This window comes from Phalaenopsis equestris, unplaced genomic scaffold (genome assembly GCF_001263595.1).
Source record: "Phalaenopsis equestris unplaced genomic scaffold, ASM126359v1 Scaffold000722, whole genome shotgun sequence".
Lineage (NCBI taxonomy): Eukaryota > Viridiplantae > Streptophyta > Magnoliopsida > Asparagales > Orchidaceae > Phalaenopsis > Phalaenopsis equestris.
This window is the reverse complement of record NW_018165162.1, coordinates 84,413-101,760: the sequence shown is the minus strand read 5'-3', so window position 1 is coordinate 101,760 and position 17,348 is coordinate 84,413. Positions and strand designations below refer to the sequence as shown.

Genomic DNA, 17,348 nt, shown 5'->3' with positions numbered 1-17,348 from the left:
AGACCTCAACCAAAAGTGAGGTCAACACTCCTGCTTTAGTTGTATGTGATTATTGCTATTTCCATTCACTTAAATTTCGTTTAGCTCATAGTTGAGCTTTTAGTTTTCATTAGTAGCTAGTTATTGCTTGTTGTTGGCCTTCATTGATTCAAATTGTCATGTTTGCATCCGTTGATTTGCAAGTTGGATCCATTGTTTCAGCACTTCTATCATAATAATAATTAATGAACCACATGCCCAATGCATTACTTGATGCCACATTGTTGGCTAGTTAGTAGCAGTGCATTGTTAGTTGTTCTTCGTTAGCTGGTGGTAGTTACTGCATTTGTGCCACCTTATTGCTACATGCTAGTTTATTTCATGCATTTATACTCTGCAAGCTGCTCACTACCATTGTGTTGTACGCTATGTAACTTATCTAATATCATATCGAGCCATCCATACTACTCTTAAGTAGCCTACACACAATTTCAAAAGCTTCCATATCTACATCCTCACCTCATGTAAATATGTAAATTCATGAAAACTTATAAGGTGTACCACACCTTAATTGGGGATGATAAATAGTATTACTCACGGAACTCTTTTCCATACTCATGTACATGTGCAACTCATGTATCACAAATGATAGTTGGATTAGAATTGATATTGGAATAGCAAACAACATATAATACAGGGGAAGTATGAATAGTTAAGGTCTCGTAATTGCTATATATGTCATTCTAGGCCTGATCACACACACACAAATACTTTTAGAAATGCAGAGATCAATGGAAAATCGATATGAAGGTGCCTATTTAACGTATATATCAAATTGTTGCTCATAAGTCATAAGTTTATGGATCACAAAACACAGAAGCATAAAATATAGAAACAATTGAAGAAATTTTTAGATCCTATCTAAATCTTTTGAAGGATGGAAAATTGTAAAAGGATAATTTTATAGTGTTTTATCTATGTTAGAAAAATACCACCACTAACCAAACACTAGCACCCCTGCCCTTCCTAATCAGACAAATCATTTCGAGGAAAAGAAATATCAGATAGGTAACACTAATAGGTAACATATGAAGTATGCCAATAGATATGATAGCACATGCACACGAAAATATCAATAAATGTCAAGCCTCGCAAATAAAAAATGACTCTCATTTTTGTTTTTCAAAGGCAGATATTACAAACATTTAAGTCCAATATCCCAATTCTCAACCATCCATCCCATTAGGTTCTGCCTGCAAATTCTTTCAACAACTTCACTTAAAGACTGTCTCACATTCTTTATATTGTCATTTTATCGCTCCCACTATTCTCAATCAGCATAAAAGCTCAATCCAAAGCTACCACCCAAGCTCGCAAGCCTCCTCTTCATTCTCTACTGCTCTATGAAAATTGAACTTATTTTAGCACCGCTTTAGACCACTCCATGTTGCTCTACCCTGTTGATTTTTTTAATTATTATTATTATTTTTTTTTTTTTAAGGGACTGGGGTGTTTTATCTTCGCATAGTCTGCATTCTTGTCCATAGTTTGTAGCAGACATTTCTTACCTTCTTCCCTGTATGGCTTAATTAACCAATTCATCTGCCATTGAACAAGGTGTTACAAGTATTTACCATGTGACGTGATCTTTTTGAAACGTTGGTTAATGCCTCTCTTGCATTTTAAGAGTACTAGTTACGATTGATTGAATATGTTGGCATTTATTTTTAGTTTATTTAGTCTTTCCTACCTTTAAAAAGGACAAAACATGAACTTGCTTTTCAAGTCCTTGTTTTTTTAATGTATTTCCTCTAATTTTTGCGGACTATAATTTATCACTTCAATAATTGAATTATCCATAAAAGTTGTAAGCACCCTTTTTGTGGCATTACCATAAAACACTACCGTGAAGATTGTTATTTATGAATATACATCCATATATATAAACATATACATGAATATTAGAAAATGTAATGGAGCACCGTATCATATTTCACTATAAATGAATAGATATTATATATCAACAACAACAACAACAAAGCCTTAATCCCACTACGTGGGGTCGGTTACATGAATCCTTTTTCTCTATTGCATCCTATTTAGTGTCATATATTCATTTAGTTCTAATAAATTAAGATCATTTTTTATACAATAAGCCCAAGTCTTCCTAGGTCTACCTCTGCCTTTCTTAACATAAGTTGAATCTCAAACATCTACTCTCCTAATCGGATCATCAAATGGTCAACGTTTAATGTGTCCAAACCATCTAAGATGACTCTCTCTAATTTTGTCCATCACTGGAGCTACACCAACCTTATCACGGATATATTCATTTCTCATTTAGTCTCTAAGCATAAAGCCACTCATCCACCTAATCATTCTCATCTCGGCAACACTCATCTTAGTGTTATGCTTCTCTTTTAAAGGCCAACATTCAGCAGCATAGAGCATTGCAGGTCTCACCACCATCTTATAAAATTTTCCTTTCAGTTTAAGCAAAACTTTTCTATCACACAAAATGCCGGAAGCATTCCTCCACTTCAACTAACCAACTTGAATTCTACTATTAAACACTGTCATTGTCGGTCCCAAGCCCGGATGTGAAAACTGGAGTTGTGTCAGGTAGTCGACAGCGTAAAACTTGGCGAAAAAATCATGACATGAATCCCTTGACATTAATGGATATTATATGCCTATAAAAGAATTCCATCAAGCTACATTCAATTAAAAAAATCCTAAGTATATCATACAGCATGATTTATTCATGCTTCAAAAGTTAGGAAGCTTCACAAGTCATGCCATAATTTCTGAAATTAGCTATAAAACTTGATCTGTTCTCACAGTGAACGTAAAATTAATTTATTTTTGAGGAGAATCGGTCATCAATCACTCTAGTTAACACAAGCAATCGGTGGCTTGGAAAGTTAGAATGCTCGTCACATTGAAGCTGATTAAGGAAGCAAACGGAAGACACTAAATCAAATTGCGCTAATAATACCGAAGAAGACAAATAAGGATTCATCGACCCTATTCATTATTTTTATGAAATAGGAACAAAGATAAAGTGAAATTTTCCACTCAGCTGCGCTGCTACAAAAGTTGAGTCCGTATTCATTACCGCAATCATATATCCATATTTCCATCAACGAATACTGAAAAAACAAGAAAAAGAGAGTTCACCTTCACTGATATTAGAAGCCGCCGAGAAGACTTTTTCTGGAAAATTGGAGAGTAATGGGAGACTGTTGAGGTCGGTCTCCGCAGGAAGCATTTGATAGCGCGGCGCTCCAATTCTGAATAAATTGAAAACACAGGTTAAGGCTGAAGTCTAAAAAGAAGGAAAAGAAAAAAGAGCAAAACTGGATTACGTGTGGGGGGAGGGAACGATGGCTGAATGGAAAGATGGGAAGGTGGAATCAGTTGGGACATGGAGAGTTCCGCACAGGAAGCCCACAGGTTTCGGCTTCAGGATCTCTAGCTTGCCCACGCACTGAAGCTGCCCCTCGTTCTCCATGGATTCCTCCACAACTTTTTTCTCAATCCTTTGATCCAGGATCAGTTGTGGCCGCGAGGCGATCATACGTTCGGCGAGAGCCTCTCATTTTTCCGGAAATTAGGGTTAAATGATTTGAGAATCAAATTCATTAGAATATTGTCTTACAAAAAAATTTGTTGTTTGCTTTTTTTTTTAATTTATTTTTTCTATTTTTCTAACTATGATAAAGGCTTTCAAAAAAAAAAAAAAAAAATTCGGAATAGTCTTGCAAGCGCACTCAAACAACTCTTATAAAACTTATAAGGGCATTTGGGATCACTTTTGATTTTTTTTATATTTTTTTATTTTATTTTGTTTATTTTATTTTAATTTAAAACAAAATAAATTTGGTGTGATATAACATGTTTGGTTATTTTTAAAAACACTCAAAATAAATTTAAGATTTTTTTAGTGCTTTTAAAAACAAGTTAATTTATTTTTAAAAATACAAATTAAAAACATACAAAAAATGCACTAAATAAGTATGATTTTTAAACAAAAGCAAAAGCTAAAATAAAAACAAAAATAAAAAAGTGATCTCACACAAACCCTTAACTCTAAATCTTGTTTAATTTTGTTTGGGTCTGAACTATGAATTTATTAAATGAAAGATTTCGGCAAATTTGGGAAATTAAGTAGAAAGAAACTCTTAAAGGGGGTGGGGGAGAAAGACAACAGAAATACCAACTAGTATCGATGATGAAGTCCACATAGTGTTCCCTTTTAGCATACGTAATATAGAATATTGAATTATTTTTCATACTTCTATGTACATCCCTAATTAAATAGAAAAATTTAGAATAACCCTATCTTTAGCTATCTCATCGATAATCACATTGGGCACTAGCTTAGCAAAATTAAAATAATCCAAGGTTTTTGCTTAATATTTATGCCCAAGGTAAAGAAATTTACTAGCATACTCTCCCAATTTTCCCACTAGACTAGAGATACTTACATGGCAAGGAAGTTAAGAATCTCATCAAAATCCGGATGCACATTATAGTAGGCAATATACTCATCAATTTCTAAACTATCCAAGCTATAACTATTATTTATTGAAACTATTCCAAAGACTAGCCAGTTCCTCCCACTCAGATTTAAAAAAAAATAATAATAAAATAAAACCCTTCACCACGTAAACCACTAGTCCTTTTGGCTCCAAAGTAATTAATTAACACCCTATCTCATGAGTCATAATCTTTAACCTCTCTATAGCATTAAGAAATCTCTCCTTAGGAATAAGGTTCTTATTAACTATAGAATAACAATACCGATTTGAAGCATCACTACTAATAAATTTCCTAAACCAAAATAACCCCCAATATTATTAATGGTTTTAATTATTTTAATGTACACCAATATTTATAATTATGGAAAAATGAAAAAGTTTATATACTTTCATAGAATAAGAAAAATTAACTCTACTCTACCTTTATTTTAATTATGCTCAATCTTCAAAGGAAAATGAAATTGTTACCCAAGAGGTTTATTTATAAATTTCATTAGTGTCAGATGCAATATAAATAAGCATTACAATGCTAAGCTCTCATATCAAATTTTTTAATGCAAGCACTGCAGCACTAACCCACTATGTCTAGTTATTACACTTGGCTATCAAATTTATAATAATTGGTCAAAAGATGATATAATTTTGGCATAAAAAAAGAAAAACCATATTAAGTTTTGCATAGAAAAGTTTATCAACGTATTAAATACTCAAGCTTCATTATCTGGCCCTCAACACTTATGTGTTATGTTTAATATTTCTCCAGTCATAATCATTAACAGATTGATAGTTATTGGTCCAGCTTTGACAACTTAGTGCTCAAGCATTGCAGTGTTATTCAGAGTAGTGTTGTGTTGCTATAACTAAAAGTCAAAAAATCTTTATTCTTTTTTATTACTAAAGACAAACACATTCTTATTTCTCTTTTTTCAAAATTTTTAATAATCATAATGATTATCATCATAATGTTGACAAAAAAGCATTATATACACTAATGTTTTAGTGCTACAATAGTAACACCAAGGAGGCACATCTTATAGCACAACTTTTGTTCCAAATTTTATGAAAGATATATATAAAATCACAATTATAATTTACACAATCTACACATCGATCAAAGAAACATTGGGCACAAAATTGTTTTCTAGTTGAACCAATTAATGGACACTTTTTGTCCATTCATCTCTTAATTTTTAACCTGGATATTAATTTTCCCATGTGGATAAACATTAACTATAATGAAAGGCTCTAACATATTTACTTCAATTTATTTGAAAATAGTTTTAATCTTGAATGAAAAAAAAGCACATCTTTTCCAGTTTAAACTAACTTTTAGCAAGCATATGGTCATGTCATCTCTTAATTTGTTTTTCTATGGTATTTTGCATTTTCATAGGCTTTTAATCCATTTTGATCCAATTCATTCAACTTAAGTAACATTTTCTCTTTTAAAACTGTCAAGTTAAATTTTAACTCCTTAATCCCCTCAAATGTCTTATGTCCTAATTCTAGAGATAAATGATTACTTTTCCATACATTAATATATGTTAAAAAATTTTAATTGGACTCTTAGAAGTAATTCTATAAGATCATCGAGCATTATCTAATCTTAACAATTAATCTTTCCTAGATGGATTGACTATTTACTTTGAGATTATTTTATTTTTTCTATATAAATTTTAGCTTGCCCCTTTGTTCAGGGTGGATAATTAATACTTATCTTATGTTTAATTCCAAATTTATTAACTAATGTATCAATTTCTTCTCACAAAAATAACTTCCTTCAACACCAATTATGACTCAAGTATTATAAATTTAATCACAATCATATTTTTTAAAATTTAATCACCAATTTAAAATGGTTACTAGCTTAACTATAGGTTTAATTAATTTAGAGTTAGTATCTATTATTATAAAGATAAATTAATTCCCAAAAGAGGGAATGAATTCTCTTATAAAATTATTGCCCTAAAAATCAAGTATTTTCATCTCTAATACTTAAGTCAAATGCATTTCAAATTTTTTAGATACATTATCTTTCCTTTGAAATGTATCACTCCTCCAAACATAATCATTAATATTCTAAAACAAGTAGGTAGGTAAAATCTAATATGTAAGATTTTGGAAGTGGTTTTTAATGCACCAAAATGCCAACTATATTTATAATAATGATTTTGACTCTTTATGCTTTCTACTTTCTCTATAAGGACATATCTCCTAGTTATTTGATTGTTACATTTTCAAAAGTAAGGTTCATCCACAAAATAAAATTTAGGTTTCATGTTTTTTTTTTTTTGGTGATAAAAAAATTATGTGGAAAATTATGTGGAAGCAAGTTACTATCAATATAGTTAATAATATTAGCATACCATGATTAATGTTTGCCACTCAAAATAAATACATATTCATCATAAAATAGTTTATTAATTTTTTTTTATGGTGCTTTCATTCTTTTAAGGTTATTAAAGGATCTGCTACTTGACTTATTAAACTCTCCTTCTCATGTCTCCAAATCACATACTTATAGAAAAAGGATCCATATAATTTTCCTTGGATTTATATCCTTCTTAGCTATTTGATATTTGATTGCTACATGATCAATATAACTATGATTTTAATTCTAATAAAATATGATCTAATTTTTTTATAAGCAAACATCATTATTAGTATCTCATTTTAAATTGTTCAATTATTAATTCTAGTCTAATTCATTGTCTTATTAGAATAATAATTATCATGAACATTTATATTTTTCTTTGCCCTAACATAGGTCATATTGCATTATTAGTATCATCATACATAAGCTCAAAAGATTGATTCCAATTAGATTTTATAATAATAGGTGCAGTGATTATTATAGATTTTAAAACCATACAAGATTTCATACAACCTTGATTAAATTTAGAAAGGATTTTTTTTTTTGCAGTAACTGAGATGAAAGCTTGTTATTTTAGAGAAGTTATTGTTAAATTTGCTATAGTACTTCGCATGGCCTAAGAAAAAACATATTACGTTATATGATGTAAGAGTTGGAAGTTTTTTTATCACCCTAATTATTTCTTTATCCACTTCTATCTCTTTGACTGAAACCTTATTTATGAAAACTATGCCACTTATAACCCTAAATTAACACTTATCCAATTTATCACTACACTTGTCCCTTTGCATCTTTGTAAAATTAATGTTAATATGTTCAAGAAAACTATATACAGATCCAAATATAAAGATTTATCCATAAATTGTTCAAAACCTCATAAAATTAAATAAAAAATAGCCATCTTAAGCTTTTAAAAAATTTAAAAAAGCATTACAACGTCCAAAGGACATTTTTTCAAAGAAAATATTTCACAAGGGCTAATAAAAGTTATATTTTCTTAATCCACATGTGCTATATAAATTTGATTATATCTCAAGTAGCCATTCAAAAATAATATAGTAGGTGCCTTGATAATTTCGTTAACATTTGATTGATAAATGACAAGACAAGTGATTCTCTGTAGTGGCATTATTGTGTTTCTTATAGTTAATAAAAATTATCCACCCCATTATTATTCTAGAAGTACTCAACTAATTCTTCCTATTGATTGTCATAATCATCCCCTTTTCATATGAACACAGTAAAAATGAATTATTTAAGAACTATAAAAAATTAGGTGGATAATTCCAACATCTAACCCCTTTAAACTATCCTTCTCCATAATCTTCTTCATGATAAGATTTAGCCTTCTTCATTAATCAGAATTTGTTTACATCAATCTTCCATTAAAATTATTTGCATACCAAAGAAAGTGATAATTTATTTAATTTCTCACAAAGTTTTCCCATGACCATTAATACACTCATAAAATTTTCTACATAAAATTCATCCAATCTAAAGTAAAAATTTATGAGAAAATTTGATAAATGTCTTAATAAGGCATGCCTTAAAAAATTTGGAAACTTTTTTTAATTCCAATTCAGATGTTTCTACTAATATTTTTTTAATGTTTATTTTAAAAATGATGTATAGTATTTCATTAAGGATTATAGGTTTAGCCTTAAAAAATAGGCATAGTCATTCCTACGTGTATCTACATTCTCATTTATTTATGCTTGCACCAATAATTCCATTTCCAATTTTTTATTATTTTTTCCCAGCAGATAGTTATCCATTATGTCAATCCTACAACATTAACAACAAAAATAGTCAGAGAATTGCATTGATCTGAAATTATTAAATGATACTTTTAAATTTTCAATGTCATAGTTAATTTTTTCTTCTGTATCTCAATGATAGGCTTTCTAGTCGTATGAGTGATCTACCTAAAAAAATTGGAAATTTCTTACCTTTTTCTAAATTTGACATTATAATGCTCGCATAGAAGAAAAACCTATCAACTTTCACTAAGACGACTTCTATAAATATTCTAGGATAAGTTAATGAATGATTGATACACCAAAAATATATTCACTTTTATACCCATATTTTATACTCATTTTTTGTGATATTACACTTTAAAGGAAGGTATGTTTCATGTTTTATTACAGGTTGTTGATTTTTAGGACTTGGAGCAAAAAGGAAGCAAAAATGATGGAATTTAGAGTCAAAATGGAGTTTTTGAAGAAATGGTCAGCGCCGACGGTATCGTTTGACAGAGAGCACAAATTTTATTCACGGACCACTCGGTGCTAGAATGTGTGTCGACTGCGCTAGTTTCGGTGCAGGCCCTATTTCTAGAAGATTCGACAAATTTGGATGCTTTTTGAAGAGTTTTTGGATGCACCTATTGGAAAAACGACATTAGGCTCTATTTAGAACTGAAATTGATCAGAAAATACCCCCTTCGCCACCCCTTCACTCCCCCTTCGCACCCTTCAACCGCTTCCCACTCTCTTCCACGCCATTCCACACCATTTAGTCATTTATTTTCTTTATAGTTTTGATTTTTTGTGGTGAGTTTAAAAATGAATTCATCTTTAAGAGTGTTGCAGAGGGAGAGAAGTGAGAGATTTCTTTTTCTTACATTTTCTAAGAGAGGCTACAAGGGATTTGCTTTGAGAAAGAGTTTCATATAAGTGTTGTTTGTTTATTATTGTTGTATGAACTGTTGTATATATATGAAATTTGTGTTTTGTTATGTCTTTCTCATGAAGTCTGAGTAGTTTCCTTTATCTTTCTCCCTACTCTGATGAGTAGCTCATGAAGTCTGAGTAGTTTCCTTTATCTTTCTCCCTACTCTGAGATATAGTAAAATGAAAAGATCATTTGTATGTGTCAATGTTAAATTATAAGATAAATTGTGATGGTTTTTCAACTCCGTTCTTAATTTACTTTTCGATATGACCAATTGAATTGTTAAAATATATTGTGAAATATATAATCTAGGAAATGGAGTATGAGTTCTACAATAGAGTGAGAATCACATTTAAGTCCATGGAGTATTTTGTTCATGGAATTAAGTTCATGGAATTAATATTTTGTTCATGGAATTAAGTGCAAATAATAGGGAAATATACATTGTTGGGCTTAGAATTGGAGATTTTTAGAGTAACAGACTAAAATCCACAATTCAATCTTAGTGTTTAAGAATTAAAGCGAGAGTTAGCCTTCAGTAAAATGGAAGTGGGAGCTCTGGAGTAATAGCTAGTATCCTCCTAGCCTAGCCACGGATTTAAGGACTAAACCTGAGATTAGCTAATTATTTTCTATAACGCTGATTCGGGGTAGAGAATTAAAATTTATCCTATTTAGCACAATACATATTTAAACCATTTATCTCATCTCATTTCACCAAAAACTCATTGTAGTGGAAAAGATGCTTTTTCATATTAGAAAACTTCATCACATAAACATAGTTTAGTAGTTATTCTTTTGAACTTTGCATTTAAATTTTGCTAGTAGTTAATAATTTAGTTCTGATAGTATCTCAAACATTCAAAATTAGTGCAGTAATTTCATTTTATTTTTGTGAATTTCCTAGTTAATTTATCTTTTCAAATTTAAACCTTCCTCTTGGGATTGATATTTGGGACTTAAATAGAAAGTCTTATATTACTTGATAACGATATGTATACTTGCGTAGAATCCCAACATTAAGTACTTAATGTTCTTATTCATAAAATACCACATCAAGATTTTGACACTGTTGTAAAGCGGAGTCAGTTTTATAAATTTTACACAACTATATTTTCCTGGATCAATGATCATTAAGTTAGGGGCAATGGTGCCGCTCATTTTGCATTGTCAGACTTCATTTTGTTGTTGTTATCATTGTGGAGTCACCATTTTGTTTTCCATTATGTTGCCCTTTTCTCTGAATACTTCTCTATCTTATATCATGTTAGTAAACTAAGAGGTGAGAAATTGGAGGACTGAGGTAGGCAATAATGTGAAAAAATAAAAGAAGTGTACATGAAGCCTTCATAGAGTGAATTTTCACATTGATTGTTTCAAAGCATAAATTTGAAGTGAGATCAACTTAGTATTCTTTAAGGACATAACTATGAAGGAGACCATATGAAAGCTAATTACCAGAGAATTTAGGTTGATGTACCTATTTTAGGGTTTGCTTCCTCCTTTAAGGACAGGTCTCTATAGTTAATTACATATTAAGTAGTCGAACTACATAAGAAAACTTCTATTTGAGGTTATAATTTGTTCTAAAAAAAGTTCAAGTATCGTTGAAAAGAAACATCAAAGTCTTATCCTAAAGGCAACTGACTCCTAAAAACTCTGAACTAACTTAGAGTTTTGTTTTATTATTAATAGTTTAGTTGAGATTCATCTTTTTTCTCTGGGTTTTTAATGTCCATCCCTGCAAAATAGAGTTATCATATTGACATGCCTAAAATATGTTACTTTTATTTGCACATTTAATGCCTATTTTTAATGATATTAATGAAAGGTATTTTTGATGTTTTTGGATGTAGGTATACTTAATGGAGCAAGTGGAGCAAATGGAATGAAAATAGAGCAATTTGGAGCCAAAGAAAGCAAAAGGGCCAAAGTTGACCTGGTGTCTAGGTGCTAGGATCTGGCGCCTATGCGCCAGAAAATAGAGAGACTGGCGCCTAAGCGCTAAATGGTTTTCTAGAAGGTTCAATGAATGTGGATGAATTTTGAAGGGGTGCTTGAAGCGACTCTTGGTGATTTTTAAAACTCTATTTAAAGAGACTTCTAGAGAGTCCAAGAGAGAGTCTTTTGGATGAGAGCTTTTGAGAGAGAGAGAGAAGGGCTTGGAAGTTCTTAGAGGTTTGAAGGATTTCATTGGTGGCTTGCGTAGATTTGGAGGAGAAGAGAAGAGGTGAGAGATATCTTCTTCACTACAGTTCTAAGTAAGATTGGAGTGGAATTATAAGGAAAGTGAGTGATTCAAATGCACTAGAAGGATTGCTTGGGAAGGAGTTTGGGATAAGTTGCATATTTTATTTATTTTACTTAATCTTGTTTTGTAAACTTTTGTTTATCCATAAATTCAAGTGTTATTGTGTCTTCCCCATGAGATCTGAGTAGTTTCCTTCTTTCTCCTTGCAACGAGGAATAATTATGTGTAGGAATAAAGTTTAGTAGAAGTGCTTTTAATTTCATAAATCGTGATGATTTAAACTCTATGCTTAATTTACTTATTGATCTGACCAATTGATTAGTAAAAATCTGTTGTGAAACATAATGACCCGAAAGGGTTGTGCTTTCCTCAACATAGTAAGAATCACATTTAGTCTCATTGATGCAGTCCATGGGGTTAAGTGCAAATAAATAGTGAAATAAGTTTTAATGGGCATAAATTAGAGATTTTAGAGTGACAAACTAAAATTTCTAATTTAATCTAGATGTTTGGAACCTAAAACGAGATGTTAACCTTTAGGTGAAAGGTACGTGGAAACTCTAGAGTGACAGCTAGTATCTTCCCAGTCTAGCCACACGTTTGGGACTTAACTCTAGATTAACCAACGTTCTTCATGCACTCTAGATAGGGTAAAGAATAGGTATGCTCCCATTTAGCACAATATATTAATTATATTTAAAAATATTAGATTCCTACACTGATTATAAACTCATTGCAATGAGAAAGATGTTTTATACAATTTGAACTCTTTTATACATCGTTATTTTAGAATTGCTTAGTGGTAACTTTACATTTTTAGCTTTTTTAGATTATCCTGCACTTGTATTCTGCATTTGCTTAGCATACTTAGCATTCCTTTTAAATTTTTTAAGATTAGTTAACACACAAAAAGTTTTCATCATTTCCTAAATATGTTAACTGTAGTTTAAAGAGGATTTCACTAAAGTAAACCTATAAGAGTTTTGTCTATCCCCATGGGATCGATACTTAGGACTCCATTAGAACCCTATTTTACTTGAAACGATATGTATAATTGTGTAGTACCCCTAGTTTGTGAACCATTTTATCAACTTTAAATAATATTTAATTTTTCACACTAGCCGCTTCATATAAATTGGGTCAAGCTTTTGGTCGTCTTTCACGACTTAAATAATTACATAATTACAGGTCGAGTCAAGTATTTTGCCCCATTTTCGAGGATAGCAATAAAACCTTTTGACTTAAGAAAATTTTTATGTGAATAGCATAATTATTATAGGAAAATTTTAGTGTCATTTATATACATGTGTGTGTGTGTTTAAAAATAAAAATAATATATATATATATATATTCCTATTATAGTGAATTTAATTGAGTCATTAAGAAATTGAATTTCCTGTGTGGAAAACATGATGGTTGGCTCTCCATCCTTCAGCCCTAAGGGATTAATATAAGGACAAACCCCCTTTCCTGCAGCAGCATCATGGAGGGCCAGTGGGAACACCAAGTGCTCAAATGACTTAGGAACCTCAAACTACATCAGCAAATGTAGCCTTAGTCCATTGAGCATTGGTTTCAACATCAATAGGACAATCCATTGATATATCAACCAATGGAACAGTAAACGGGTAGGAAGAAGCCAACCCAAGGAAAAGCAAGTACCACTAACAAACCAACTAGGGAGAATCAGAGTACCAACAAGAAAACCAAATACAACCCACTTAGCTTAGCAGGCAATGGAATAGTAGCCAAAATTCAAAAAGATTTTGCCCGGGAAGGCCCCAAGCAAAGAAAAACTCCAAAGCTTCAATCTAAGTCAGAAAGTCTTCTTGAGGCAGAAACACAAAGCACCACCACCTAGCTCCACATTGCTGTTGGGAAAGGGCCATCAGTGCCTAAACCCTAGCAGAGCAAAACCTGTGTCAACCGCCATTATATATATATATATATATATGAAGATAGGAGCTACGGCGGCTGAGGTTGGTGCTCTGCTAGGGCTTTTGCAGGGATGGTGACGGCGGTGGAAGGTAGTACTCAAAGGTCCGAAGTCTCCAAACTACTTTGGCAATTGTGGCCTTCTCCCTTCTCTGTGCTGTTGCTGGGGGTCTGGGGTTTGTCTTCTCGGGCTCCTGGTAATTCAAATTTGTTGTTGTTCCATTGCTTGGGCTGCTGGAAGAGCTAAGTGGTGGAAGCTTCTTTCTGGTTGGTTTTGAGCTGGATTTTTGTAGTCATGGCTCAGACTAATACCATTGATACACTGACTAACTTTGAATGGACTAAAGCCACCTATGTGGGGTGGTTGGCAGAGGATATGACTCTTCTCTTGATGCTAAGGTTCTGGTGTTCCCCCAGAACTTCCATGATGTTGCGTTGGGTAAGGAAGTTTGCTCTCTCATTAATCCACTTGGGGTTAAAAATGACAAACCAACCATTTTCTACAATGTGGAAGAACTCCATTCTCTTCAGGCTGATTGCAAATTTATCCTCTTTGCTAATTTTCAACTTTGTCATCCCAAGATGGAAATTGCGAGAAGATTATTTGAAGGTTTCCCATTTACTGGAGCTTAGAAGTTGGGTTTGGTTGATGTAAGACACAATATGATTAAGTTGGATTTCGAAGAAGACTATGCAAGACTGTTTGTTAAACAAACAATCCTAATGGAGGGAATAACTATGAAGCTTCTTAAATGGACTCCAAACTTTGATCCTAGTAAGAAGCCCCTTATAGTACCTATTTGGTTTAAATTACCAGCATTTTCACTGTATTTCATCAACGATAAAGTTCTATTTAACGTTGGACTAGCTTTGGGAAGACCTCTGAAGATGGAATTTCCCGCCTATAACCTTTCTAGGCCTATGTGAGGTAGAGGAAATTTGGCTGGGGACTCAGGAAGAGGGACATTGGAAAAAGATAGTAATGAAAAAAAGGCCTTACTACTACCCACATTGTCGAATGTTTAGCCATACACAAGATAGATTTGCTTTGAGAAAGAGTTTCAGATAAGCGTTGTTTGTTTAATAGTGTTATATGAACTTTCTTTTATATATGACATTTGTGTTTTATTGTATCTTTCTCATGAAGTCTGAGTAGTTTTCTTTATCTTTCTCTCTACTCTAAGTTATGGTGAAATGAAGAGATAACATAGATGTGCCAATATTAAAATATAAAATAAATTATGAGGATTTTTGAACTCCGAACTTAATTTACTTTTCAATATGACCAATTGAATTATTAAAACTTGTTGTGAAACATATCATCCGGGAAATAGAGTATGAGTTCTACAATAGAGTGAGGATCACATTTGATTCCATGAAGAAGAAATTCGTTCATGGAATTAAGTGCAAATAAATAGGAAAATATACATTGTTGGGTGTAGAATTGGAGAATCTTTAGGGTGACATACTAAAATCCCCAATTCGGTCTTAGGGTTTAAAAACTAAAGCGAGAGTTAGCCTTCGCGTGAAGGGAAGTGGGAGCTTTGGAGTGGGCGTCAAAATCCTCCTAGCCTAGCCACAAATTTATGGACTAAACCTAGGATTAGCCAATGATTTTCTATAACAATGTATCAGGGTAGAGAATTAAAACTGCTCCTATTTGACACAATACATTTTATAAACATTTATCTCATCTCATTTCACCAAAACCTCATTGTAGTGTGAAAGATGTTTTTTCACATAAGAAATCTTCATTACATAAACATAGTTTAATAGTTTAGTAGTTACCGTTTAAACTTTGCATTTCTATTTTGCTAATATTTAAGTAATTTAGTTTTGATAATATCTTAAAATTTGAAATTAGTGACAGTGATTTCATTTTACTTTCTGTGAATTTTTTAGTTAATTTATCATCTCAAATTTAAACATTCCTCGTGGGATCGATATTTGGAGCTTAAATAGAAAGTCCATTATTACTTGATAATGATACATATACTTGCATAAAATCTCATTATTAATTGCGTACACTTATATAAATTTTACACAACTTTACCTTCTCGGGATCAAGTTTTTGGCGCCGTTGTCGGGGAAGGTAACATTTAAATTAAATAGATTTGGTAAATTAGGAAATTTAGCGATAATATATATACCATAAAAAATATTAAAAAATAATAAAAAAATTTATTAAAAAAATGAAAAATCCAAAAAGAAATATATTCTTATGTAAGTGTCTTTTTTAAGAGAATTTTACTTTGCTTATTTTATTTGTTTATGCAAAATATTGGATTTGAAGGTTTAATACCTTATGATTCAGAATTAGAACGTACTATTAGAAAAATTCGAAACAACAAAAAGAAATTAAAAATTTAAAAGAAAGGGCGAATAACTTAGATAATCCAATAAATGCAAATCTTCAAAGACCTTTAAAAGATTATGCTAATCCGACAGCAGATGAACTTCACTTGACTATTCAAAGTCCTGATATTGTTGCTAATTCATTTGAGCTTAAACCTGCTATTATCCAAATGGTACAAAATAATCAGTTTGGAGAAACTCCTACTGAAGATCTTAACTTACATCTTGCTAGGTTTCTTGAAAGTTGTGTTACATTAAATATGATTGGAGTGTATAACGATGATGTCAAGCTTATACTTTTTGCTTTTTCTTTAAGGGATAAATAAAGCTTGGTTAAATTCATTAGCACCTGGATTTATCAGAGCTTGGGGAGAGCTATCACAAAATTTTTTAGTTAAATTTTTTCCACCCTCTAAAACTTTAGAAATGATATTACATCATTTTGTTAGCTTGAAAGGGAATCAATATATGAAGCCTGAGAAAGATTTAAATATCTTCTTAGAAAATGTCCACACCATGCTTTACCAGATTAGTTAATAATTCAAAAATTTTACAATGGATTAGTAGGATCACTTAGATCTATTATAGATGCTGTTGCAGGTGGATCACTAATATCAAAACCTTTTGATGAAGCATACTCTTTAATTGAAGAAATGACTACTAACAATTTTCAATGGCCCTCTGAAAGGGTAAATCCTAAGAGAGTAGCTAGTATTCATGATTCTGATATAATGTTTATTTTAACATCTCAAATTGTTGCTATTTTGAAAAGATTGATCAAATAGGAGTGAATTATTCTCAAATACCCCCAATATTAGAGGAAAATTCACTAGGACTGATCATTGATACTCAATTATCTTATGAAATTTTAAATGCTATAAATAATCGAAATAACAAACCTTATTCTAACTATTATAATCCTGAATGGAAAAATCACCCTAATTTTAGTTAGAATAATTATAACAATTTGGCGAATCCATCCATAAATCTGAACAATTAAGGAAATCCTATTTATTGACCTTATTATCCTCCTGGATTTAACTCCAACCCTAACCCACAAGTTAAGGAAAAGAAGTTGACGATGGAAGAAGTAATGTTGAATATGGAAAATGAAATACAGAATCAAGGGGTTGCTATTATAAATATTGAAAATCAATTAGGACATATTGCTACTGCACTTAGTAACAGACCTTCTGGAATTCTTCCGAGTACTGTGGAAGTTAATCCAAAAGAT

The 17,348-nt window shown here is 31.6% G+C and overlaps 1 protein-coding gene across 2 annotated transcripts in view; it reads right to left on the bottom strand.

Annotated features, from left to right (window-relative positions):
- Positions 1–3,590, bottom strand: part of LOC110030460 — a 61,258-nt gene extending 57,668 nt beyond the window's left edge. Inside the window, exons 1-2 of one of the 2 annotated variants that reach the window (XM_020733182.1) lie at positions 3,348–3,590; positions 3,160–3,272 (exon numbers count right to left, since the gene is read on the bottom strand). In XM_020733182.1, the coding sequence (XP_020588841.1) occupies positions 3,160–3,272; positions 3,348–3,559 (325 nt within the window). In that variant the 5' untranslated portion in view covers positions 3,560–3,590. The remainder of the gene's footprint in view (positions 1–3,159; positions 3,273–3,347) is intronic. The other variant, XM_020733184.1, reaches the window with a different exon arrangement.
- Positions 3,591–17,348: the final 13,758 nt, after the last annotated feature.